The 26,972-nt window shown below is 36.7% G+C and overlaps 1 protein-coding gene across 1 annotated transcript; it reads left to right on the plus strand.

Annotated features, from left to right (window-relative positions):
- The first annotated feature begins 10,823 nt into the window (after positions 1–10,823).
- bmp2b (bone morphogenetic protein 2b) lies at positions 10,824–15,833 on the plus strand. The gene is made up of 3 exons (XM_051137811.1): positions 10,824–11,208; positions 12,349–12,722; positions 14,644–15,833. The coding sequence occupies exons 2-3, from the start codon at positions 12,362–12,364 to the stop codon at positions 15,516–15,518; spliced, it is 1,236 nt and encodes a 411-aa protein (XP_050993768.1). The 5' UTR covers positions 10,824–11,208; positions 12,349–12,361; the 3' UTR covers positions 15,519–15,833.
- Positions 15,834–26,972: the final 11,139 nt, after the last annotated feature.

Raw genomic sequence — 26,972 nt, forward strand, 5'->3', positions numbered from 1 at the left:
GCTGATTTTACGAAAGAAAAACGTCTGCCGTCTGCACCTTACTGGGCCCTCTGTTTTTTAACCTTTCTACAAATACTTGGCATGCTCCAACTGTACAGAGACACTGGTTTTAAAGGGATAGTTCATGAAGAAATCTGGTTAAAAAAAGCCCTGTTTAACCCCAAAGAAGTTGTTTTTCTGGGTTGTATTCTTTCACAAAATTAAAGTGGTTGGGTACTAGAGACTGTCAAGCCCTACAACAGACAAAAAAGCAGCATAAAATACATCTTAAATGTAGTTTATTTGATAAAATGGCATAATTATAAGGCATAATTTTCAATATGAATAACGGGATTGACTGAATACTAGTTGCAATATCTTCTGTAAAGCTACTTTGAAACAACGTACATTTGTGTAAAAACTTGACTTAATATGACTAACATGAAGTTTGTATCCCGCTAAATTATATTATATATATATGTATGTATATGTATATGTATAAAAAAAAGGTAATCACAACTTTTTATCTCAGAACATATATATATATATATATTTGCAATTCTGAGAAAAAAAGAATTGCAAGATATAAACTCAGAACTGCAAGATATAAACACAAATTACATAAACTCACAACTCTAGAAGAAATGTCTGAATTGTGAGATATAAAATTGCAATTGCAAGAAAAGAGAACTGAGATTGTTGCAATTACCTTTCTTTAAAAATGATGAGTTATAAAGTCAAAATTGCATGACATAAACTTACTTGCAATTGCATGTAATAAAGCCAGATTTGCCAAATATAAACGCAATTCCGATAAAGTTAGAATTGCGAGATATAAACTTGCAGTTCTTTGAAATAAAGTCAGAATTGCATGATATAAACTTGCAGTTGCATATTATATAGTCAGATTTGCCAGATATAAACCACAATTCCGATAAATAAAGTCAGAATTGTGAGATATAAACTATCAATTCTGACTTTTTTTAGAATTGCGAGTCTATATCCTGTTTACAACTCACAATTCTGACTTAACCACACAGTTTTAGAATTCTCAGAATTCTGAGAAAAAAGTTGTGACATAAATTACTTTTTTTATTTTTTATTTAGGGGTAGAAACAAACAAAAACAGAATTGTGAAATGTAAAAAAAGAATAGCAAAAAAAACTGTGAGATTTGTGAGAAAAATGTGTGAAAAAAGTTTTAATTGTGAAATGCAGTATTGTTATTTGTATCTTGTTGCAGAAACGGGTTACCGTTTCATTATTTATAATATTATTTAGTGCAAAAACTTGCCTTGAAAAGTGCTTGACAGCTGTAGTCACCATTCCCTTTCATTGAAAAGAGCAGCTTGGACATCCTGAGGAAAGAAAGAAACAAAATTGGTGAGTAAATAACAACATAAGTGTATTTTTGGGTGAACTATCCCTTTAAGATCTCAGCTTTGAGTGCCACTAGCCTGATTTTTGTATTTAAGCCCTCTAGCCCAAAAGTGTTGACATGTTTTTGTACCATGAGGGGTGAGCGGAAGGGCAGAAATAGATTTGGACAAAACGGAGCGTTCTAAACTCGGAAATACTTGACAATCATGCCTTTAACAAGTCCATCTGAGGTATGGGACCTACTTGTAAAGATTCGATGTAAATTGTGTATCTTTCCGTGAAATAACACAAGCCTCTCACATGAACTCTCCCCATTTTGTTTGACGTGTACCCAAATGCAGTGTTTAGGTTTGTCTATCTTTGGTATGTGCACTTAAGGTTGCCTCTCAAGTGTAAACCTGCAGGCCAGGAGACACAACCCACCATCAGATGCCTCCAAATATCCCTCTGTGCAGACGTGGTGTCAGTCAGCCGAGCTCAAGTGTCTGTTGAAGACTTTGTCAGAGTCGAGAGGAAAGATTAATGTCTTGTTTTCTCTACTTGTCAGATGATATATGTGGAATAGGTACGAAGTAGGCTGCCCATTTCGAGGTCACGTCAAACTGTAAGCAGCAAATTATATTTGTTGAGGAAAAAAACAGAACACTTGGCTTTTCCTGAGAAACTCCAATGGACGTGTTGTGGAACGGCGCGGGCCCCGCATCAGCCACGTCCGCTACTGCGCAGATGCAGTTGCGTTTGCTTTCATCCGCCACTTTGACGAACGCCGAACGCGGCGGTTGTTTCCGTCGCAGCCTGGCTGATCGGTAGCCGCGTTTTCCGTAATTGACATTTAATTTGCCACTGCATCCATTAATCTAAATGAGCCCCCTCAGGATGGGGGGTTTTTAAAGGTTTCTGCTGCTATGTATAGCCGGAGCTTCTTATGTCTGCAGAGGAGTCTATAAACAGCTGCATGTGCTTAAGCGGAGAAATGTAAATCTTGACACGGGATGTTTATGCAGCCCAAGCTTCTAATCATGCGAACGTATAATTCAGTGACATGTGGTGTCTTTACGAGACCAGTTTGATTCAAAGGGCAGATCCCTGTATTTACCAGTCTCTCTCTGAACCCCGAGCGCGTTATATCTCTCATCTCAACTCTTCAGATCTACTTAAGTTTTCTGTAGTGGTAGGAAACTCTCTAAAGATCTTGGAACAGACTGCCAAAAAATGTTCACTTTGTTCATTAAAAAACATTATTTACTCACCGGCATGTTGTTCCAACCTCACAGTTGTTTGCATTAAATGTCAATTCCAATGTGACCAAGTTGATCCCTGGTGAAAAAACCAGCATATGCTGGTAGGTATGTTTTGATGCTGGAATGCTGGTTAGGTAGGTTTTGATGCTGGTTTAAGCTGGTCCTTTGCTGGTTTTTGCTGGTCATGTTGCTGGTGAAGGACCAGCATGAACCAGCAATGGACCAGCTTAAACCAGCATCAAAACCTACCTAACCAGCATTCCAGCATCAAAACATAGCTACCAGCATATGCTGGTTTTTTCACCAGGGATGAGCCTCTAAAAAAGGGGAAGGGGGGACCACGCTAAAAACTCCATACAGCTTGTGCGCTATATTGCAAGTCTGAAACTTGCATTATTCACTGAAAATGCCATTTTGTCAGGTTTGACATTAAGGAAATATAGAAGCCCATTTCTGCCAATGAATGAAAAATAAAACAAGGTAATTGTGACTTTTTATCTCACAATTCTGACTTTTTTCTCACTATTGCAAGTTTACATCTCTCAATTCTGACTTTTTTCTCAGAATTACAAGAAAAAAGTCAGAGCTGTGAAATATAACTTCACAAACTTTCAATTATGAGAAATAAGGTCAGTTATAAAGTCAGATTTACGAGACATAAACATGCAATTCTGAGAAATAGTTAGAATTGTAAATATATATATACCTTGCAATTCTGAGAAATAAAGTCAGAATTGTGTGATATAAACTCGCAATTGTGTTATAAAGTCAGATTTGTGAGATATAAACATGCAGTTCTGATAAAGTAAGAATTGCGAGATATAAACTCAATTCTGATTTTTTTTCTAGAATTGCAAGTTTGTATCTTGTTTACATCTCACAATTATGACTTTATAATACAAACGTGATATAAACTTGCAATTCTGTGAAAAAAGTCAAAATTGCGAGATATGAAGTCAGAATTGCATGATATAAACTTGCAATTATGAAGTCCGATTTATGCAATATAAACACAATTCTGAGAAATAAAGTCAGAGTTTATCTTGTTTACATCTCACAATTCTGATGTTTTTTCTCTGACTTCAGAATATAAATGTGCAGTTCTGAAAAATAAAGTCAAAATTGCGAGTTAAGTCAGAATTGCGTGATATAACATGCAATTGCGTGTTATAAAGTCAGATTTACGAGATATAAACGCAATTTTGATAAATAAAGAATTGCGAAATATAATCTCAATTCTTTTTTGCTAGAATTGTATTTATCTTGTTTATATCTTACAGTTCTGATGTTTTTTCTCTGACATCAGAACATAAACTTGCAGTTCTGAAAAATAGTCAAAAGTGCGAGATACAAGTCAGAGTTGTGTGATATAAACTTGCAATTGCATGTCATATGTTTACATCTTGCAATTGACCCTTCGCAAACAGCTTGATTGACAGGTGAACTGACCAATCATAACGCTGAATCTGCCATTATGTCCGACAAATAATTAAGACAGGGGAGTAGATTAACTTCGGTGGACTTAAACTTCAAAAATTGTGTGTATTGTCTTTCCGCGGTTGAAATAAAATACGTTCTGATGTTCATTTGTGTTTTTTTCGTCCTTTAAGTAAAGAAGAAAAGACGATTGGTTCATGTGTTTATTGATTTAAATAGACAATACAATCTGTCACTACACATTAAAGAGCCACAAAACAGCATTTAGTATTTGAATTTCCTAAAAAATGGCAACATTTTGAAGCTGAGACTTTGTTTCATACCAGAAGTAACCTGCTTTGTCTTGTCCGTCGGCGTGTTGTCAGTTTCCTCTTTGCTCTGCAATGTATTTTTGTTTGTCGGACATAGCAACAGTAACTAAGGAGGGCCGGTTTTGCGAAGGGTCAGTTCTGACTTTATAACACAAAATTAGTTTTAGAATTCTCAGAATTCTGAGAAAAAAGTTGTGAGATAATATATCTTGTTTTATTGTTTTATTCAATGGCAGAAACTGGCTTCCATAGTGATGTTTGGTTACAACACACAGATGACTGAATTTATCATTATTGCCCAACCTGAATCATATTACCAGTATATTGGAAAGCAATGACAGAAAGGAAGCTTTTCATTAAAAAAATGACTTGGCTTCTGGTCTACTGCTCACACAAAACTACCACATGACTTCAAAAGACTTCAAATGCATCACGTGAGTCATATGGACCACTTTTATTACTTTTATGGTGCTTTTTTGGCCTTGACAGATGTGGTCACTATGAAGTGACGCATGGAAATGGCTGCATAATGATTTGTCAAGAAAATTCTAGTTTTGCGCTTCAATGAAAAGAAATAACATTTAGGTTTAGAAATACATGATGATGAAATAATGACAGAATTCCATTAAAGGTTTCAAAGAGCGCCGCCTCATGCTGTTTAAGTGTGAAGAGAGCTACTCCAACATTATAAAATGGCCTTCTCTATAAAACATTTAAACCTGATACATTTTCTTGGAAGTGAGTAAAACTGAGTGCACCTGTTTAATAATTTGCTTGAACTTTGCTACAACCTGTCTTCTGTTCTTAGATAAACCGTTACTATCTATTTTAATATTTCTATAATTGCTGTCTTGTCCTAGAAGGATTTCAAGTGCTAAATATAGCACTATATAGTCCAGTAAACCCATCAATATAAGTACAGAGAGTGTATCTATAACTCAGAGAACTTCAGCCTGAAAAGCAAAGTATATATATTTATATCCCAGAACAATAAACAATCACTGCTTTGTTTATGTATATCAGTAGGATCTTTTTGGAAAGAAATAAATACTTTTATTCAGCAAAGGGACATTAAGTTAAAGGTAAAGGTAAAGACATTTGTTACAAAAGATTTATATTTCAAATGCTGTTTTTCTGAACTTTCAGTTTGTCAAAGAATCTTGAAAAAGCAAAAAAATGAAGCAGCACAACTGTTTTCAACATTAATAATAATAATAATGTTTCTTGAGCAGCAAACCAGCATATCAAAATGATTTCTGAAGGATCATGTGACACTGATGACTGGAGTAATGATGCTGAAAAATCAGCTTTGCAACACAAGAATAAATTACATTTTAATATATAGTTAATTAGAAAATAGTTATTTTAAATTCTAATAATATTTCGCAATATTGCTGATTTTACTATATTGTTAACATAGGTGATGCAAGCATTTACTTTCTTTCACTACTTTCATGCATGTATGAATTATTCACAAAAAGACTTTCAGCTTGAAGGGATACAAGATGAAAACCACAACAGCACATTGTCGTCTTTGCTTGAAATGACCAGTGGGGTCCTAACCATCATTAAGGCTCATGGTGGTGATCCAGGTCAGATTTTTAGGGAACCAAAGACAAGCTCGACCGATGACCAGTGGAATGTGTAGCGTAGCATTCTGCCAAACAACTGTTAGCACAATGTAAGGGGCTCAATCTGCAGAGTCATCTCCATGCCTTTTCCCAGACAGACCCATGGAATGTAGGTGATGACAGAAGCTCCACTCAGCTCCGATGGAGGACAGAGGAGAGACGCTCTGGCACTTTGATGCTCCTTAATGATGGCTGCTCTTCATCGGTTAGCCGGAGCGCTCAATAACATGCTGCTTGATTCATCCATGCAGACAGATGACTGACAAAACCCCATGTTCTACACTCACGGAGGTTTGGGATGGAGTCAAGAGGATTTGTGGGCGGAATTCTCAGATTTCGTTCTGCATGCAGCTTTGTGCATATTGAAATAGCTGTGATGGTTAGGAAACCGAAATTCTTTGACTGTTGTTCTGAGTTTGGGGTTGCCAGGCTTAAATTGCCCGGGATTTATTTAAGGTCAAAAAGAAAGTGACCAACCAGCAGTAAATAAAAAGTCTAAGAGCTGAATGTTCCCTATGCACACACTGTTCAAAAGTGATTTTTTAAAGATTACTGGAGTACGCTTTACAGGAAAATACTATTTCAGTCTTTCTACTTCTAACTTTTACATTTGATTCAACGAGTTACTTGCCATTTTTTGTAATTATTTGTGAAATTTACTAGTAATCTGTTAGTGAAAACTGCTTCAGATTAGTTTTTCAGTGTGTTTGTATTGCTAAATAAACCCAAATAAACCATATTTTTATGGTAAAATATTTTTAGCGTACAAAGAGAGACGTTTATAGTCTGATTTCCTCAAAAAGTCTAAAAACCATGGCTTTTTAGCACTTTTAAAATATTGTTTTGTTTTGACTAAGCTGCCAGACAATGGTTTAACCAATCGTGTGAGTTTGAGGCGGGGCTATCGGTTTTCCGACCAATAGAGGACAAAGAGTGTTAAAGAAAGTTTTTAGAATAAAAATAATTATTCCAATTCCATTTGGTGATCCCAAGTGGCTTAAAAAGTAACAATCAATTAATTAAATACATCTGTTCAATAAAATATATCTAATTAAATATATTTATGCTAGGGCTATCAAACGATTAACACATTCATGCATATATTTAAGAAATATTTACAAGTATATGTATTTATTATAATTTTCATATAATTTACATTATATATAAATAAAAATATTTTGTACATAAACAATATATTTATCTTAAATATATACATTAGTTTGTGTGTATTTATATATACATAATAATTACACACTGTATATACACGTATGCTAGGCAAACTCAAACTTTTATTTTGTATGTGATTAATTGCACTTAATCGTTTGACAGCCCTAATTTATACCCATAAACTGGTGGATTTTTATGATTTATGTCTCTTACGCTCACCAAGGCTGGTTTTATATTATTAAAACAAATATTTTTTTCAAAAATATGAAGCAGCACAACTGTTTTTGACATTGATAATGATATAAAATGCTTCTTGAGTAGCAAATCAGCATATTAAAATGATTTCTGAAGGATCATGTGACACTGAAGACTGGCGTAATGATGCTGAAAATTAAACGTTGCATCACAGGAATAAATTACATTTTAAAATATATTACAATGGAAAACAGTTGTTTTAAATTTTAATAATATTTCAGTGTTTTACTGTTTTTTAAAACAACTAAATGCAGCCATAATCTGGCTGCCAATCTCCCATTAATCAAAAAACTTTCAGGGTTGCATCAATAAACGTCATCTTTGACTTACCAGACAAATGCAACAACATCCAGCGGATGACTCCAAACATAGAAATGATCTTTAAAGTTTGATGCAGGAAAAGTCAGAGGTCGTTGCTCCTCCCAGCCACGGATCAAAGATTCTGCAAAGCCCCTGAAAGCATAAACACAATATTTCATACAGGTCAATTCTTCATTTGCCATTTAAATGAGTGACGTTATTCCCAGTAAACAAGCATCAGAGCGGAATGTTCGCCCACGGGCTGCAGCCATTTGGGGAACCAAGCAGATAACTTTGAACAAATAATGAGATGGAATTTAAAAGATAACATTTCATCCAATCAGAGAATAATTAGATCAACCGTCAATTCATTAGATAATGACTTTAGGTTTTTTAATGGGGCACTGGGGCAAAATTGAAGCACACAAACACCTCCCTCCACACCAGCAGACCTCGTGGACACAATCTCCTCGCCTGGGTTCAGCCCACACCGGTAGACAATAAGGCAAAGATAAACATTCTTTTCACTCTCCGCGGTCCTCTTGTTTTGAGTAATTAAGGCTACTTAACATGCATTGTGAAGTGTTATCCCTGAATCTAAAGCACCTTTGGCCAACGGAGAGCTTAGAGCACTATGTTCATGACCTACTGTTTAGGCAACAAGGTGAACGTTAGGGGAGCGGCAAATGGAAATAAAAGCACGTAAAGGTTTTTTACTGCAACTTTAACAGGCCACATATTCCTTATTAAACTAGCGCTCCCGAAAGCTATCTGTAATCGTTTAAGTGATCATCTGATTTGTGCACCGAGCTCACTTTTACTGGCCGGGACTGGTAGAGACCAGTATCACCTGAGGAATGGAATGCATCAGTGTATTTTAATTGCTAAGTGGATGATCCAGGGATTATCCCTCATAAGATGTTATTGTCTTGGAAGCACACAAAGATATCTTTTGATCTCAATGGGGTTTAATCTACTGCTGTCTCTCCCATCTCAATGGCCCAGTTGCTTTTGTCAAAACAAACTTGCCATCAACACATAATTGAAATGAATACCTGTAACCAATGAGGGGTTTTCATATGCGGATTCCTTCTACATACGTGCTGTTGAGTAAGCAGACGTCCGTGGATTTGTCTAATAGTAACGGTTTCAGTCTGGCGGTCCTCGGTCGTGACATCTGACATCCGCAGCATGTTTATTCCCCACTTGTTTGCCTCTGTGGAGCACAAAACTGTTTTTATAGCATATAAATAAACTCTTAGATTAAATATATAAACATCCACTTATTAAAAGGATTTTAAAGACTGCTTCTCTCTGTGTTTTCTTGTTCTGAGTCTGGATTCAGGAGAGGAGGTCACTTTTAAACCCCCTGCTCTGAGAGAGCAAAGGGCACTGCATTTGCAAACTCTTGTTAATGAGCATAATCCAGTCGTAAAACAAGATTTAATCCAGCCATTAACACATCTTGATCAATGATAACCAGAGATTTGGGTTCTTCGCAAATGGCATGGTGCATCATCACAGTACGGGTTAATATGATGTCATGCTTCAAAAGGCATTAGCATGTTATATATAGCATGTTACCTGTGGATTTAAGAAAAAGTAAAACTTACTTATGCAAAACAAACACACTGTTGCGTAATAGACACCTCACCAATCGATACACACAGATCATTGTTATTCAAATAGCGAAGAACGCTTCAACAGAGCCTCGTCTGCTCAAGATCTAACTGTGATTCACACCTTGATGGTGTGAACTGTTTGTGATGTAAGTTTTGTTTTGGACAGATAGATGTATTTATAATAATATATCGTAAAACGTAGTACTAAAATATAAGGTTTTACACTATTTTACAGTACAATTACACATTTTATATTAACATGAGGGGCCAGGAACTTCCAGGGGGTTTATTAAGGTGTGCTATCTTGTATTTTTCTGTCGTCTTAAGCAATTTCTTTTAAAGAAGAATCTCTTTCGGTTTATATATCTAACTGTACTTAGTGAGTAAAATATATTTGTCAATGTGAAAGGAAAATAATATTTTCCAGACAATATTTTAAGAAATTCTTATGATTTTTAACAAAATAAAAGTACTTTTTTTCATCACATTTACTATATTTGCATATATATTATAAATGGCTTACACATATACATGCCTTTATCAAGAGGAATCATCGTATTTGGGAATGTTTTGAATCAGAATCAGAATCAGAAGATCTTTTATTGCCAAGTATGCTTGCACATACTAGGAATTTGTTTTAGTGTCATTAGCTTCCAGTAAACAGAGAGAACAACATACAGACAATAAACATAAGATGAGAAAAAAAATACACATATGTAAATATAAATAGACAAAACTTAGAAAAATAAGATGAGAATAAACTACAGGCATCATACAGTTTAATAGATCAAAATGTCTGTAAATGATAAAGTAATGTATGCTTTTAAACCATTTTCTCATAACAAAGGGGTTTTAAATCTGGGGACCGGGGACTCCCAGGGGGCCATAAAGGGGTGCTATCTTGCATTTTCTAACTGGTGACCACTATCTCCCCCAGGCAACATTTTCTGTAAGGCTTTAGTGGAAAAAAGAGAGAAGTGAAGTATGAAATAAATATTAAATTCTATAAAAATTGAACAGATATTTTTCTTCAGCTTTATAAATCTAAAAGAATATTCACTGTCAATTTGAAACAAAATAAATGTTTTACAGATAATATATTGCAATGACAAAGGAGAAATTTATTTATTTATCTATTTTTATAGCCTATCTGTACATTATAAATGGCTCTTTATACATGACAATATACCATGTTATAGTAACGGGACCATCATGTTTGTGAGCATCATAAAGTTTGAAAATCCCCATTTCAAAATGTAATGCACCATATTTTAGTAAGGTAACTTTGTGTTTACACGTTTGAACTGAATCATATTTACATTCCTTTCCCGTTAAAATTACTAACATGTTTACAGTGTAGAACACATAAAATATGCGCAAGGACAAATTCGATCAATCAGCACGCAACTGTGGGCATGTTCAAACGTTTGAATGGAGAGAACGCGGCGCGTTTCAATGGACTTGAATGATGACAGTCATTGTGACATCACCAGACAACAAAAAGACTCGCACTCGCGGAGCGAAGCGCTCCAATCAATGGCACAGACGCGGCGCATGCTGCACGCAGAGATGAGTCTCCAAGCAGCCTCCAAAAACTTCTGCTGAACAGACTTTTCTAAGCGAAAAATGACAAATCCAGGACTTGGCGAACTCGCGCTGTCATTTTTGGAATTGCTGCTTTCTTTGACCTAAGCGTTTGCGCACTTCATTAGAGTTTAGTACAGTCTAGTTTGAAGTGTTGCTCAAGTATGAACAAGAAGAGGCGACCTGCGTTGCGGCGACTCTCTGTCGTGGGATAAAGAAATCGCTTGTGGATTAAAACACGAATTCATGAGGAATTTAAGAGACGACGGGAACGCAGACCGGCCACAGCGCTTCCTCCTTCGGTAACGCTACAACTTCTTTCCTAAGTATTACGTTTTGCAAACGGTGTTTTAAAACCAGCGTTGACATTTCTATATCTCAGGGTGTTGTATATGACCTCACAAAAGTGCATACATGTAGTCCGTGAGGTCTGAAGGTATGCGCAAATGAAAAGAAAACACTTCTCTGCTTCCTTATCATCAGATCTCTTTGTCGTCTTTGTTGCTTGAGTTGTTTTTGCGTAAGATCTACCACCTGTAGCCTCACAACTCTGCCTCTCCCTCAGCGAAGCGTCTTTTGCTAGACATTCAGTCCTTTTGAAGACTTTCCTTTCATGATCTAAAGGCAGACCCCCACCCAGACACTGCTCTCTTATCTCTCTTTAATTGCAGACTCCATGTCTGCTGTCTTCATGTCTCCCTTCTTTCGATTTCTTTTGATTCACTCTTTCCTGTTTCATCCCATTTGTCTGACATCCTCTTTGGAGTCTTGCGCTTTCACTGTAGATCAATCTCTTATTATAGCCTGCGGCGGGGATATTATTCTTAATCTTTTCGCATGCGTGTGCGTTCATCGCCTCAAAGACATCTCCAGAAGATCTAGATATGTCTGTGGTTTGAGGCCGCCGCAGGTTGAATGCGGCTAGGGATCTTTTCCATGCATATAAGTGGTTGGGGCTCTGGGCTGCTATTCAAAAGTGTTTTAGGACTTAAAGGAACAGGTATTCCATAATAACCAAACAAACCTTAAACTTCTACGAGTGATTAGAGGTTGGAACCTATCTACGGGTGATCTATGAACCATTGTGGCACTGAGCAAGCACTTAACACCAGATTGCTCCAGGGGACTGTAGCTACAAGAAATGTAATGTATATTTTTTTAAAAACAATGTTCTTTAATGGTTCTTTGAAGGACCTGAGGTGCAGCAAACAATCTTCTTCTTATATAGAATATTTTTTTTTACTGTTCAAGATTCTTGTGATGCTACATTACACGTTCTTCAGATTCTTTAAAGCAGATGGTTTAGTATAAAAAAGTTAATTGTGGAACCTGAAGAGGTTCTCCTTTGACATAATGCTGTAAAACTGTCTTTTAAACCATGAAAACCTAAGATTTTTTAAAACAAATTGCAAATTTGACTAATTCGCATGTCCTCTTCGCAGGAACTGACTGATCATGGTCGCCGTGGTCCGCGCTCTCACGGTGCTGTTGCTCGGTCAGGTGTTGCTGGGAGGTGCCGCTGGACTCATTCCCGAGATCGACCGACGGAAATACAGTGATTCGGGGAGACACACGCCGGAGAGATCCGATATTAACTTCCTGAAAGAGTTCGAGCTACGGCTGCTCAACATGTTTGGACTGAAGCGAAGACCCACGCCGAGCAAATCGGCGGTGGTCCCTCAGTACATGCTGGACTTGTATTATATGCACTCTGAAAACGATGAACCGAACATCCGGCGCCCGAGGAGCACTATGGGAAAGCACGTGGAGAGGGCGGCCAGCAGAGCAAACACAATACGAAGTTTTCATCACGAAGGTGAGGCCAGATGTTGGTTGTGAAGAGTTGTTCAAAATTGAAAATTCAAATTTTCAAAAGAGCATTTCTTAGTACATTCTAAAATTCTAAGGAATGATGTGACGCAACCTTTTGGAAACTATGGACATTCCACAAACAGCTCTCACTATTATTAAAGAAGCAAAAAAATGCATCCTAACGCTGACTTTACTGCAAATAATTGATAGTGTCTGAGTGCACTTACAGTAGTTTTCTAGACAAGGTGTTTAGTTCATGCACTAGTTATTTTCCAAGAATCCACAGATTACAGTAACAAGCCTTATGAGGAAATCCAGAATGGTAGTTTAGCTGTTCTCCATCAAGTTCTGTCCATGATGTTTTCGAGGCATCAATGGGGGGGCTTGTTTCTTTCGTACAGAAATTGTGCGTGTGTGTTTATCTTTTTTCTGAACTCTTTATCACATGCCCAAGTAATTCTAGCCTAACTGTTTGAGCCAGTTGGGGGATTGTGGGTGGCCTTGTTGAATGGTCAGATTTGAATTCACTAGAAACAGAATCTGTTTTTTTCTTGTAATGAAATCAAGCCGAGTGTGATCAGGTGGCATGTCAATTAAGTCTCTTTTAGGCGTGTTATCTGATTTAAACAATCGTGAAACATGCCCTCTCTTGCTCTGGAAGATTTGAGCCTGTGAAAGTCACTGGCCTTGTTCATAGAAGTCTTCATGCTGGAGTCTGTTTAGAGGTCAACATAAACTATAGCATACAATTTAGAAACATTTCACTTTAGTCTCATGGCAACACAGGAAAAATCACGCTAACTCGCTGTACTGTGGTAAAGAGAGGGGGAGGGATCCATACGAGAGTCATTACAGGCTGTTTAGGCGGCCCTGTAAAATGGCACAGATTCGGATGGATGACATCCAGTGGTCGAGCCGACACACTGCAAACAAGGGATGCTTTTTGTGTGCTCGTGTTGAAACAAACAATTTAAGCATTTGCATTCAATGCCTTCCTTGTTTACTCCAAATGAGACTTTTCTCGTGCCCTCTATAGTAAATTGAGCAACTCCTCTGCCTCAGGCGTCTCTTGTTGTTTTAATTAGGTGAACTTGGTGGTTGAAGACCTGACTGGATTTTTATTACATCCCTCAAAGAGTTTTTGACGTAATATTATGTAATCGTTTCTGAAGTTCCCTCCAATAAGGCACCACCGTAATAACTCCGATTTGACGTCAAGATCCTCAGCCGAGATACGCAGTCAGTTTTCAAGGCGAATGTACGACTTGTACGATTTGCTGTTTTGGCATAACGTACAAACAGAAATTAGGAATGTCAATACACTCATAACTGTGGCTGACTGCTTTCGGCAAGCCCCGACATGTTCGCAGTCACTCCCCCTCAAGACGGATTGACTGGGAGAAAAAGGAAAAGGTGAAGAAAGACAGACAGAACGAGGGAAAGAAAGAGCCGGGCTTTCCCACATCAAATAAAGCGTGCTTATCTTCTGTAGGCTCTTTGTGATTATGAAGCAGATAGGTTGGATTATTGGGAATGGAATTTCCAAAACGTCTCTTTTCAAAAGAGATTAAGCAAGCTCTTTGGTCTGAGAGCGTTTTATTTTAGGGCATTGAGTCGTAGGAGTAGCTGTTCCTTCGCTGATTGCAACCTTTATTCAATAAAGACTTGGAAACAAGAGAACGTTGTCACTCTACAGCCACACAAACAGCCTTGCGCTCGCAGCCAGCCTTTCATTTTAACACCTGGTTCTACCATATAATCTCTCACTCAGGCCAGACAAGAAATGCTGAGTGGAAAATCCTATTCAGAGTCAAAGCAAAAATGTCAGGTTTCAGCCTGAAGTGCTTCACAATCCAACAGTATTCTTTTGTTGTAGCCCAATTTGTTGACACGATTCTAACGCACTCTTTCTTCTGTCCTTCCAGAGGCTTTCGAGGCACTGTCCAGCCTGAAAGGAAAAACAGCGCAGCAGTTTTTCTTCAACCTTACCTCCGTTCCCGCCGAGGAGCTCATCACGGCCGCAGAGCTGCGCATTTTCAGGGACCAGGTTCTCGGCGAAGCCGGTGCAGGTGGTTTCCACCGAATTAACATTTACGAGGTGTTCAGGCCAGCATTGGCCCCCTCCAAAGAGCCTCTAACCAGACTTCTCGACACCCGTTTGGTGCAGGACTCTCACACGCGCTGGGAGAGCTTCGACGTGGGTTCGGCCGTGGCTCGCTGGGCCCGCGAATCCCAGCACAACCACGGGCTCCTGGTGGAGGTGCTCCATCCCGAGGAGTCGGAAGGATCCGAGGAGGTCGAGACGAACCGTAGGAGGCACGTCAGGGTCAGCCGCTCCCTTCATGCGGACGAGGACTCGTGGGCGCAAGCCCGACCCCTGCTGGTGACCTACAGCCACGACGGACAGGGCTCCGCCGTCCTGCATTCGAACCGAGAGAAGCGGCAGGCGCGGCAAAGGCCGAAGCAGCGCAGGAAGCAGCACCCACGCACGAACTGCAGGCGGCACGCTCTCTACGTGGACTTCAGCGACGTGGGCTGGAACGAGTGGATCGTGGCGCCGCCCGGCTACCACGCTTTCTACTGCCACGGCGAGTGTCCCTTCCCGCTGTCGGACCACCTGAACTCCACCAACCATGCCATCGTCCAGACGCTGGTGAACTCTGTCAATTCCAATATTCCTAAAGCTTGCTGCGTCCCGACGGAGCTCAGTCCAATTTCGCTGCTGTACCTGGACGAGTACGAGAAAGTCATTCTTAAAAACTACCAGGACATGGTGGTGGAGGGCTGCGGGTGCCGATGAGAGCTACATCTCCTCAATGAAGACTTTTATTTATACAAAAGAACGTTCAAAGAGCTATTTTGGAGGAAGAAAAAAAATATATATGAATATATTTATGTTGACTGAAAAAACAAACAAACGGGAAAATAAATATTTTAATGAGAGTGCTTGCTTTTTCCAGTGGCTTTGAAGATGTTTCTGTCCCATGTACATTTCAAAATGAGTGCAATTGCACATGAAGTATAATGCTCAGATTTTTATGATGTATTTATTGCATAACCACTTTATTTGTAAATGATGTGTATTTATCATGAAAAAATATATGATCTTCATTCAGTGTGCATCTGGGACTACATTATTTGAAACCAAAAAATAAACCATGGATGATGAAGTTCTCTTTAAAAGTCGTGATATAACAAACACACTGTTACTTATGCGATACATAGTCAGAGTCCAGAACAAAAAATTTATGATGTACTCACCCCGTTGTCGTCCAAGATGTTTGTGTCTTTCTTTCTTCAATCGAAAGAAATTGTTTTTTGAGGAAAACATTTCAGGAATTATCTCCATATAGTGGACTTCTATGGTACACTTCCAAAATGCAGTTTAAATGCAGCTTCAAAGGGCTCTAAATGATCCCAGCCGAGGAATAAGTGTCTTATCTAGCAAAACGATTGGTCATTTTCTAAAAGAATAAAAATGTATATACTTTTTAACCTCAAATGCTCGTCTTGTCTAGCTCTGCATGTACTCTGTGCATTCCGGTTCAATACATTCAGGGTGTGTCGAAAAAATCCCATCTCATTTTTTCCTTCAGCTTTAAAATCATCCTACATTGCTGTAGAAGTACAGAGTGTTTACAAAGTGAACATGCAAAGAAGGTCCAACGCCCTTTGCTAAAAAAAAAAGGGGGGTATGGCGATTTTGAAATTGGAGGAGAAAATGAGAGTGTATGCATGCGCATGGCAGAGCTAGATAAGACGAGCATTTGAGGTTAAAAAGTATATACATTTTTATTTCTTTTAGAAAATGACAGATCGTTTCGCTAGATAAGACCCTTATTTGGGAGATCATTTGGGATTGTTTAGAGCCTTTTCAAGCTGTGCTGAAAGAGCATTTTGGAAGTTCAAACTCGTGGGCACCATAGAAGTCCAGTATATGGAGATAACTCCTAAAATGTTTTCCTCAAAAAACAATTTCAACGGTGTGAGTACATTATCTGTACATTTTTGTTCTGGAAGTGAACTATTCATTTAAGGCCCGTTCACATCAAAGACTATGACTATAAAGTTTTAAAAATCATTGTAGCCTTAAAAGGATAGTTTACCCAAAAATGAAAATTCTGTCATTAATTACTCACCCTCATGTTGTTCCAAACCAGTAAGACCTTCGTTCATCCTCAGAACTCAAATTAAGATATGTCTGATGAAAGCCGAGAGCTTTCTGACCCTGCATTGACAGCAACGCAACTACCACGTTCAAGGCCTAGAAGGGTAGTAAGGACATTGTTTCAAATAGTCGATGTGACATCAGTTGTTGAACTGTAATGTTATAAAGCTACAAGAATACATTTTGTGAGTAACAAGCATCATGGTACTCTCGTGAACGCACAGTGAAGACCTACATGAAAGAGAAGAAATTGTTGAATAAGTTGTTATTTTTGTTTCCCTGTAAAATTATGGTTGAACTACTGATGTCACATGGACTATTTTATCAATGTCCTATCTACCTTTCTGGGTCTTGAACGTGGTAGTTGCGTTGCTGTCTATGCAGGGTCAGAAAGCTCTCGGATTTCATCAAAAAACATCTTAATTTGTGTTCCGAAGATGAACGAAGGTCTTACATGTTTGGAATGACATGAGGGTGACTAATTATTGACAAAATTTTGTAATTATTGACAAAAATGGACATGTTTGGATAAACTATCCCTTTAAGAACTGAGTAGGTACAAATCAGAGACATGTCAGAAAACCAGCAAGCCATATAAAATGTCCTCCAAAGTCTGAAGGCAATATCAGCATGACTTTCTATTTATAATGGACCATACAAACTATGATTAAATATTTAATATTAAATAATAATGGGTAACACTTTATTTTGATAGTCTACTTTAGACATACTACCGACTATAAGTAACTTTGCAACTACTTGTCAACTACCAGTCATTAGAGTATTAGTAGACTAGTAACTTTGCAAGTACATGTCAACATATTCTACTAACTCTTTAGTTAGTTGACATGTAGTTATAAATGAATAAGGGTTGGTGGTAGAATGTCAAAAGTGGACTACTGAAATAAAGTGTAACCAAAAATGAATTAGAAGCATAGAAAATGCTGCATCTGCATCTCTAAATGGCTTTTAATTGGTTTGTTGTGTACTAAACTTAAATCAGCTATCAATCAGCTAGCTATGAAGATGTGTTGACCTGATAATCTTCAAAAAAAGAAACCTAGGCAGAGTTGAATCCAGTAATGAGATTCAACAGGCAGCTGTTGTGATGTGTATGAATTAGCATTATGATGTAATCGAATAGGAAATCCTTATTGCTGGTTTTCAGCTATAATTGCAAGTTATGCCAAAAAATGCATTCTGATTTTGTCCAAAACTACTTTGTTTATAGTCTTTCTAAGCTCTGGGAAGGCACTGTTTAATCTCAAGAGAAACATACAAGAATTTTTTTTTTTTACGTTTTGTTTAATAAGCACGCACGGTCATATTAGTGGATTTTTTGGCGCTGTCAGCTTTGGTGAAGTAAACCCCAAAACATTTCCACAAAGTTGTTATTTTAGTTTTAAATAGATTTACCATTGACATCCACTGGATGGTTTGTCCAACGACGGATCAATCTGGAACACATCAGAAGCGCAGATGTAATTACGTGCGATCAAGTGTCATTCTGTAATGCAGTTGTAGGAAACTACTGCAGTGGTACTCTAGACATGATTCACATCTCATCTAAATTGAAATATTCATACAGAAACATTGAGACGTCTTTTCAAAATAATAAATCACAATGACCCCGGAGCTCACTGAGGGCCGAGCCGCTTTGATTTGAAGCATAATGATGTGTGTTTGGCTATTTCTTTCCAATCTGAAGTTTACCCAAAAGTTTTCTATTTCTTGCTACGTTACTTTGTCATTGTATAGACCAAACCGCAGCGCTGGTATGGAAAAACTCAACAGCCTTTGTGGTTTCTATTCACTAGATATTCGCTCAGCCCCAGAAGGAACTGTTTTCCTTTAAAAACCCCAGAATGAATGCTTTTAATGAAAATTACATTTCATGCAACGGTAAAAGCTGACTTCCTCCATCCCGAGTGCTCATAGAGTAGGGAAACATTCTCAGGGAGTGTTAGATTTAATGGTTTGTCTTTAAAGAGTCCATAAAGCTTTAATTGAGTTGTATGGCAATACAACTCCCCTGCCATGTTTCACATTTAACATGCATTTCCCCTCGTCCCTCCTGTTCTGTCAGCCTGCGAGCTCCGACCCTTTGACTTCTTACTACCCAAGAGATCAGGGGAATACTAGAGCAGGGTCAGGGTCACTCCTGAGAGCCATAAAACATGTCATTCCTTACATTTGCCAAACAACTACATCAGTGGCATACTATGCTATGGTTTCACATGGATGTACCTCAGCCGGGTCAGTCCTACTATGAATTATTTTTTTTTATGCCCCCATTATTTGTCCAGTAGATGAGATAAAATCTAATATTAAAATAAATTAAATACTAACATTATATATATATATATATATATATATATATATATATATATTTTTTTTTTTTTAAATATTATTTTAGTAATGTTTTTAATGTAAAATGCACATAAAATGTAAAATGTTATATATATATATATATATATATTTTATATGCATTTTACCTGAAAAACATTACTAAAATAATATTTAAATATATATTTTATTCACAAATTAAGTTAAGTTTAATATTTAAACCATTTTAAAATTAATATTTCACAAATATTAACTTTTCATTTCCACAGACTTTTTAAAATTATATATATTTCAATCTGACTAAATTTACTAAAATTATGTTAAAAATAACATTTTCACTTTAAAAAAAAAATGACAGAAGAAATATACATGTATTTTTTTTAACTTTTAAATATATATAAATTAATACATTAAAAAAGACATTACTAAAATAATATTATAAAATATCACTTTTTCACAAATTATATATGTATGATAAAAATGTATAATTGTAATTAATATTTCACAAGTACAAACTTTTCATTTCCACAACCTTTTAAAAATTGTATATATTTCAAAGACTTGATATATACATTTTAAATTATCTATTTTCCACAAATTCTATTTCAATATGTAAACAATTTTAAATTTAATATTTCACAAATAGAAACTTTTCATTTCCACAGCCTTTTTAAAATTATATATTTTAAAAAGTTTATATATATACATATTCAATATGTAAGCAATTTTAAATGTAATATTCCTTTTTAATATTATATATTATATTTCAAAAATGTATATATATATATATATATATATATATATGGAACAATTTATGTTACTTTTAATAACTGTTAATGCATAATAATAATAATATAATAATTTAAAAGTTACAAAGTCCAAACATTACTGTACATTTAAAATAATAATATATTTTATTAAAAATAATGTGCATGCAACAATTAATATATTATTTTTATTAGTGATTTCATGATTTTTTCCCCCCTTTTTTACTATTTAAATGTAAAAATTTAAATGTAAACTTTGAATTTTAAATTGCATTGTTCAGAAGTTACTGTACAGCAGATGAAGCTGTCATTCGTCAGTTGTTTTACAGACGACGCTGAAACTACTAGTTATGCTCCACTGTTTTTAATTACTCATTTGTCTAAAATGAAAATCTGCCTTTAAAAATTGCAGTCAGAGTGTTCGAGTTCAACTTTACAATGACATATTGAGTAAAGATGCACCTTAGTGAATAGAACAGTCCGTTCGGCCAATTTTCTTTATAAAGCATCAAAAAAGGTTGGGAAATACAACCATATGGCTTTGTGAGCATCAGTCTGGGCATCGGTTGGGAGGGATTCAGTTTGGCAAGGAACAGTAATTTGATTTGTCTCACTGAGTGCAAACCACACCGAAAGTATCTGTAGTTCCTCTGACCAGATTCATGCAGCATCAGAATCCGATTTCCAGATTTCTGGCGGTCGGCGTTTGGAAACTATGCAGCGTGTACCTTTGATGAGGGGAACCCGACCGAGCTGGAATACGAGTGCTGGCCGCGTGCCAGAGGGACGCTGAAGTTCGGACAGGGTCTGCGGCGGATCGGAAGGCCTTTGTTATCCCACAGCGGCAGGCTAATTTGAGAGAAGGTTCACTACGCCTTTCTGTGAAGCATCCGTACGATGACGTCCAGCAAACTTGGAAACGGAGCGTCTGCGGAGCAGCTCAAAACACATCAAAAAGCCACGCATCCACATGTTGCTGAAAGAGGAAAGAAACACACAGAAATGACTTTTCCAGAATGACCGACAAACCCAGAAATGATGGGTCTAATTCTTAAGTCCCTTTAAAGAATACATTATTCTATTACATTATTAGATTTTATTGTGTGTGTGTGTGTGTGTGTGAGAGAGAGAGCGGGGAAGGGGTTGGTTTTTTGGAAAACGGCACGGAATAGAGGCCCTATGTGTGTATATGAAGGCCAGGCCAGCTAAATGTTAGGAAATGACTCAGTTGTATTTATGAAGTCTTCTGTTTGTTTGTGCTTTTTCCACTTCGGCTCCTGGAAAAGCAGATTATTTGCACATCAACCGGTGAACCCGGCACAAAATCTTTGAGATGGATTCATTGCTACAGGCCGAGGGTGAACAGAGCCAAAGCTTTTCTTGCTTCAGTTAAGCTGACCAGAAGTGTCACTGGAAAATCTTGTTGCCACCTGTATTTTCCCTCAGAAACCCTTGAAAATCATTTTTTTATAGTTAGTGGTGTTTGCTAAGGCCAGCGTCACTTCTGTTGCTCATACTTACGGTCAGAAATGAACAAACCCCTAACCCTGAGGATTAAAGACAGACATTTATGATTCCTCAAATTGTGCGGCTTATTGACAAACTTTCAATCTGATGTACGATATTGACCTGGAATATGATAAAATGAGTATTAAAAAAGATCTTTTAGACTTGCATTGAAAGAATCTGGCACCCACAACTACTCACATTTTCTCACAAAAGTGTAAAAATCCAGGATGAACTTAAGTCATATAATATATACATAATAAATCATTTGTGACCTTGGACCACAAAACCAGTCATAAGTTGCACGGGTGTATTTGTAGCAATAGCCAACGATACATTATATGGGTCAAAATTATCGATTTTTGTTTTATGCCAAAAATTATTAGGATATTAAGTAAAGATCATGTTTCATGAAGATATTTTGTACATTTCCTACTGTATAGTGCATCGCTAAGAATTTCATTTGGACAAATTTAAAGGCGATTTTCTCAATATTTTGATTTTTCTGCACCCTCAGATTACAGATTTTCAAATAGTTGTATCTTGACGAAATATTGTCTTATCCTAACAAACCACACATCGACGGAAAGCGTATTTAAAAGCTGACCCTTATAAGGGTCACACACACAGTGGCATGCAAATGTTAATAAAATGTTAATAATTTTAACAAAATAAGCAAGATCATACAAAATGCATGTTATTTTTTATTTAGTACTGTCTTGAGTAAGATATTTTACATAAAAGATGTTTACATATAGTCCACAAGACAAGTAATTATTAAAATAACCCCTTTCAAAAGTTTGGGAACCCTTGGTTTTTAATACTGTGTCACAAAAAATCATTCAGGTCCTGCAGATTCTTCAGTTTTCCAGCATCTTTTGCATATTTGAACCCTTTCCAGCAGTGACTGTATGATTTTGAGATCCATCTTTTCACAATAAGGACAACTGAGGGACTCAAACATAACTATTACAGATGGTTCAAACGCTCACTGATGCTCCAGAAGGAAACACCATGCATTAAGATCCAGGGGTTGAAAACTTTTGAACACTATGAAAATGTCCAGTGTTCTTATTTTGTTGAAATATCATTTTTCCCCCATTTAGTACTGCCCTTTCAGAAGCAACAGAAGATAATTGCATGTTTCCCGGAAGACAAATTAAGTACAGTTTACCTTGATCTTCAAATTTGAAAAGTTTTCACCTCTCATCTTAATGCATGCTTTTTCCTTCTGGAGCATCAGTGAGTGTTTGGACCTTCTGTAATAGTTGCATATGAGCCCTTCAGTTGTCCTCAGTGTGAAAAGACGGATCTCAAAATCATACAGTCATTGTTGGAAAGGGTTCAAATATGCAAAAGATGCTGGAAAACTGAAGAATCTGCAAGACCTTGAGGATTTTTTCTGAAGAACAGCGGTTTAAGAAGAACAGTTTAACTGTTTAGGACAAAAAATGGACTCAGGAACAACCATCACAAAACAAAAAAACAGTCATAGATCATCCAGGTACACACAGTAACTTTTGAAGGGGGTTATTTTTAATAATTTCAGCTATTTTTTGTCTTGTGGACTATATATAAGCATCTTTTATGTAGAATATCTTACTCGGGACAGGACTAAAATATAACATGTATCTTGTATGATCCTTCTTATTTTGTTAAAATTATTCACATTTTCACAGATTCTGCAAGGGGTTCCCAAATTGAAAGCAACAATACATCAGTATTGAAGGGAACACTGTAATAGAAAAACATCTAAGTTTGCAAATACAGCTTCCAAGCAATCTCCAGTGTTTTTTAATTCATTTAAAGAATAAATAAATAAATAAAATATTTGGGGGATTTTTTTTTCTTTTTTTTTTTGGAAAAAAAGAAGAGAGAGAGAGAGAAAGAAATAATGCATGAATAATGCTGCCTCCAACTAGAACATTTGTTTTCTAATTTGTTTATTTGTTAAAATGAAGGGAGTTTATGGTTTATGAGTAAACCAAGGAAAATAAATACCTTAATTCAAAAGGAAAACAGGTTTTCATACCCCATTGAAAGATATTTGTTCTTGTTTTAATCATGAACTCACTTAATTCTGCACTTCAAGTAAATACTGATTTAAGGATGTTTACACATTTATAGTGGAAAACAAAAACACTGGTATTAATTTTTTGCAGTGCATGCGACATTTAACGGCATGACTTTTTAAAAGCTTTAAACTGCAGAGGGGTGAATTAAGACTTTTTAAGCCCTGCAGAAACCCTGCTTGACACAAATTAAACCCAAAGAAATGTTCAAGATTTGTTGCATGAACAAATTTGAATGAGTTAAATTGAACAAGCAACCAAAATCCCTTTATGAGTGGGTTTTCTGTCTGGCAGTACGATGCAATGCACAAACATGTGTTTGTCTTTAGAATGCATAAATAAATTGCTACTAAAATAGTTTTTATATGTCCCAAACTCATGCACCATTTGTTGTGCACACTAATGACCATGGCATCCACTCAGAATAGAGTCAAGTCATTTTGCTTTGCACCAACACACAAACCCACAAGCAAACACGCAAGCGCGCACACACACACACATACACCCACAGAACAGGTGCCTCAGACCGAGTGAGTCAGAACCCTCTCGTGGCCTCATGTCAGATCCACTGTTTGCTCTGATTCAGCGCCAGCACACTACGACTCATACCTTGAACTATTTGTTGTTGGGACACAGGCCTCTTTCCCCTCACAGTAAACCACATCGCTCATGTTCCCCGGAGACTCGCTGTAGTAAACTTTGGTCATTTTTCTTGACATTTATTGGCTGATGGTAACCATGGCAGTACAGTGACTTGGTGTATGAAAGCATTTTGATGTTTCTCATAAAAGCTTTGCGTGGAGGATGTTTCAGTTTGGAACACTCTAGTGAGCAAGCATGTAAACAGATGGTCAAGGGAGATATTTGGGGTGTTTGTTTCTGAAGGGCAGCTGTAGCGCAGCGCTAAACGCGGTTGGTGGTCTATCTGTTCTCTATCTTTACAAGAATTTTGGTGATGCATGCACTTAGGTAGGGCCCTGTTTGGATGGCTCATCTAATGGACAAGTTTAAGTGGATCGCACGAAGACACAACTAGGTCACATTTCAGCCCAAAACTAAGAGGAATAAGATATTTAGGTTATATTTCCTTTCTCTAAATCTATTTATTTCCATTAGATATACACAACCAATCGAAAATTGGGGTTAGTAACACTTAAAAAAAAATGGATACTTTTGATAAAGTTGATTAAAAAGAGTAACAGTTGGCATTGTTACAAAAAATTCCATTTCAAATTAACGCTGGTTCTATTCATCAAAGATTCCTAAAAATGTATCATTGTTTCCACAAAAACATTAAGCAGCACAACTGTTTTAAACAATAATAAGAAATGTTTTTGAACATCAAATTAGCATATTAGAATGATTTCTGAAAGGATCATGTGACACTGAAGACTGGAGTAATGATGCTGAAAATTCAGCTTTGAATCACAGGAATAAATTAAATCTTAATATATAATCAAATAGAAATCAATTATTTTAAATTGTAATAATGTTTCACATTATTACTGTTTTTACTACATTTTTTTATCAAATAAATGTCACATTTGTGAGTATAAGAGACTTTAAAACAATCACTAAAAAATCATCAAAATCTACAATCAGTTATATATATATATGTAGCTTTTTAAATTTTTTTATTATTATCATCATTTTTTATTATATTGCTTTCATTAATTCAGTTGTTTCCCCCTTTTTTAATAAATGAGAACAAGATTATTTTGCATTACATTACCATTATAATGTTAGTGCACCTAAAATTAGACCTCATGTTCTTTCTGCAAATTTAATTTGATTTTAGGGTGAAATATAAAGGGCGTTTCTTGAATTTCTTAAAATTCTACCTCTATTAAAGAGTACCTCTGAGGCACTTTGGTTTCCACATCATGGTTTCCACAAAATTATATTAAACAGCAGTTTTTAACAATAATAATAATTGTTTCTGAACAGCAAATCAGCATATTAGAATGATTTCTGAAGGATCATGTGACATTAAAGACTGGAGTAATGATGCTAAAAATTCAGCTTTGCACCACAGAAATAAATTACATCTTAAAATATAATCAAATAAAAAAAAATATTTTAAATTGTAATAATATTTCACATGATTACTGTTTTTACTTTATTTTTTATCAAATGTGGCCTTGGTGAGTATAAGGGACTTTTTAAAAATACTGATCAAAATCTACAATCAGTTATATACATATAATAATAATTTATTATATTATTATCATTAATATGTTTTAATATATTGGTTTCATTAATACAGTTGTTTCCTCTTTTTTTTTAATAAGTAAAAGACTATTTTTCATTATAATAGGCCTCATTTTCTTTATGCAAATTTATGCTTCATGCATTTCATTTTCAGATTTCTTGCAATTTCTAATACATCTGATTCACTATTAAAGAGAAGAATGCACAGTGCGCCAAACAACAGGCACCTTGTATCTGAATCAGACCATAAGAATGTAACCTGCTCCAGAGAAAAACCAGCAGATGATTGAGAACAAATCAGAAAAAAACATTAACCGTTCACCTGCAAATGCTAAAGCTTGACGGATTATAAGATTACTACAGTAATCCTATAGCTCGCTGTACACTTGCGATCCCGATTCCATCACAGATGTTAGCATCCCAGCAGCAGATGGCATTGATCTTTCACATTAAGCTCTCCTCCGGCTCCGAGCCCAGCTGATTCGGTGGCTTCGCCGTACTTATGGAACGGCTGACATACAATACGCTATACTGCTGAAAAAATGTTTTTGAAGATTTTTTTGGATACATCTGCTGCAGGTTTTCTCTGCAAATGAGTTACAGTCAAGGACTGCATCAATGTCATGTTGATTCCCTCTCAAAAGTAAACGCGTCCAGTGTATACTCAGACTAATCAGGCTAGTTTGTGTTGAAAAAGACGCACCCACCTCGCCGTTGGTGGCCTAACTGCAAAGCCTAGTCTTGAACCTGCTGCTTAGAATGGATTAACATGGGGTTGCAACCAGCTGCAGGGCCTTGGAGGGCGGGCAGGGTTCGCTACCCTGGGTGGTATGGCGTTAATTCCCTCCTCACACGTTTCCCATTAGTGTAACAGGCTACATATGAAGCACCAGGCATCGCTGGTCAGGGACACACGGCATCCCAGCCCAGCCTGATTCATGGCACCAGTCAGTGTCGATCAGTTTGAGCCCAGCTCTACCATGAGCTTCAGAGAATGAGTAATGTCATGCCATACCAACCAATTAGCATGACGCTTCTAGTTCGGACGTCATCTGAAAGTTGACTGGATGGAAATGAGTAACATGAGAGGTAAATAGGGTAAATAGGGTAAATAGAGGTATCTTTACTGCCAGTCTTTGAGAAATGGGTGACTGTAAAGTTTAATTGCGCTGATTCCGACTTGC

Source organism: Labeo rohita, chromosome 20 (genome assembly GCF_022985175.1).
Source record: "Labeo rohita strain BAU-BD-2019 chromosome 20, IGBB_LRoh.1.0, whole genome shotgun sequence".
Lineage (NCBI taxonomy): Eukaryota > Metazoa > Chordata > Actinopteri > Cypriniformes > Cyprinidae > Labeo > Labeo rohita.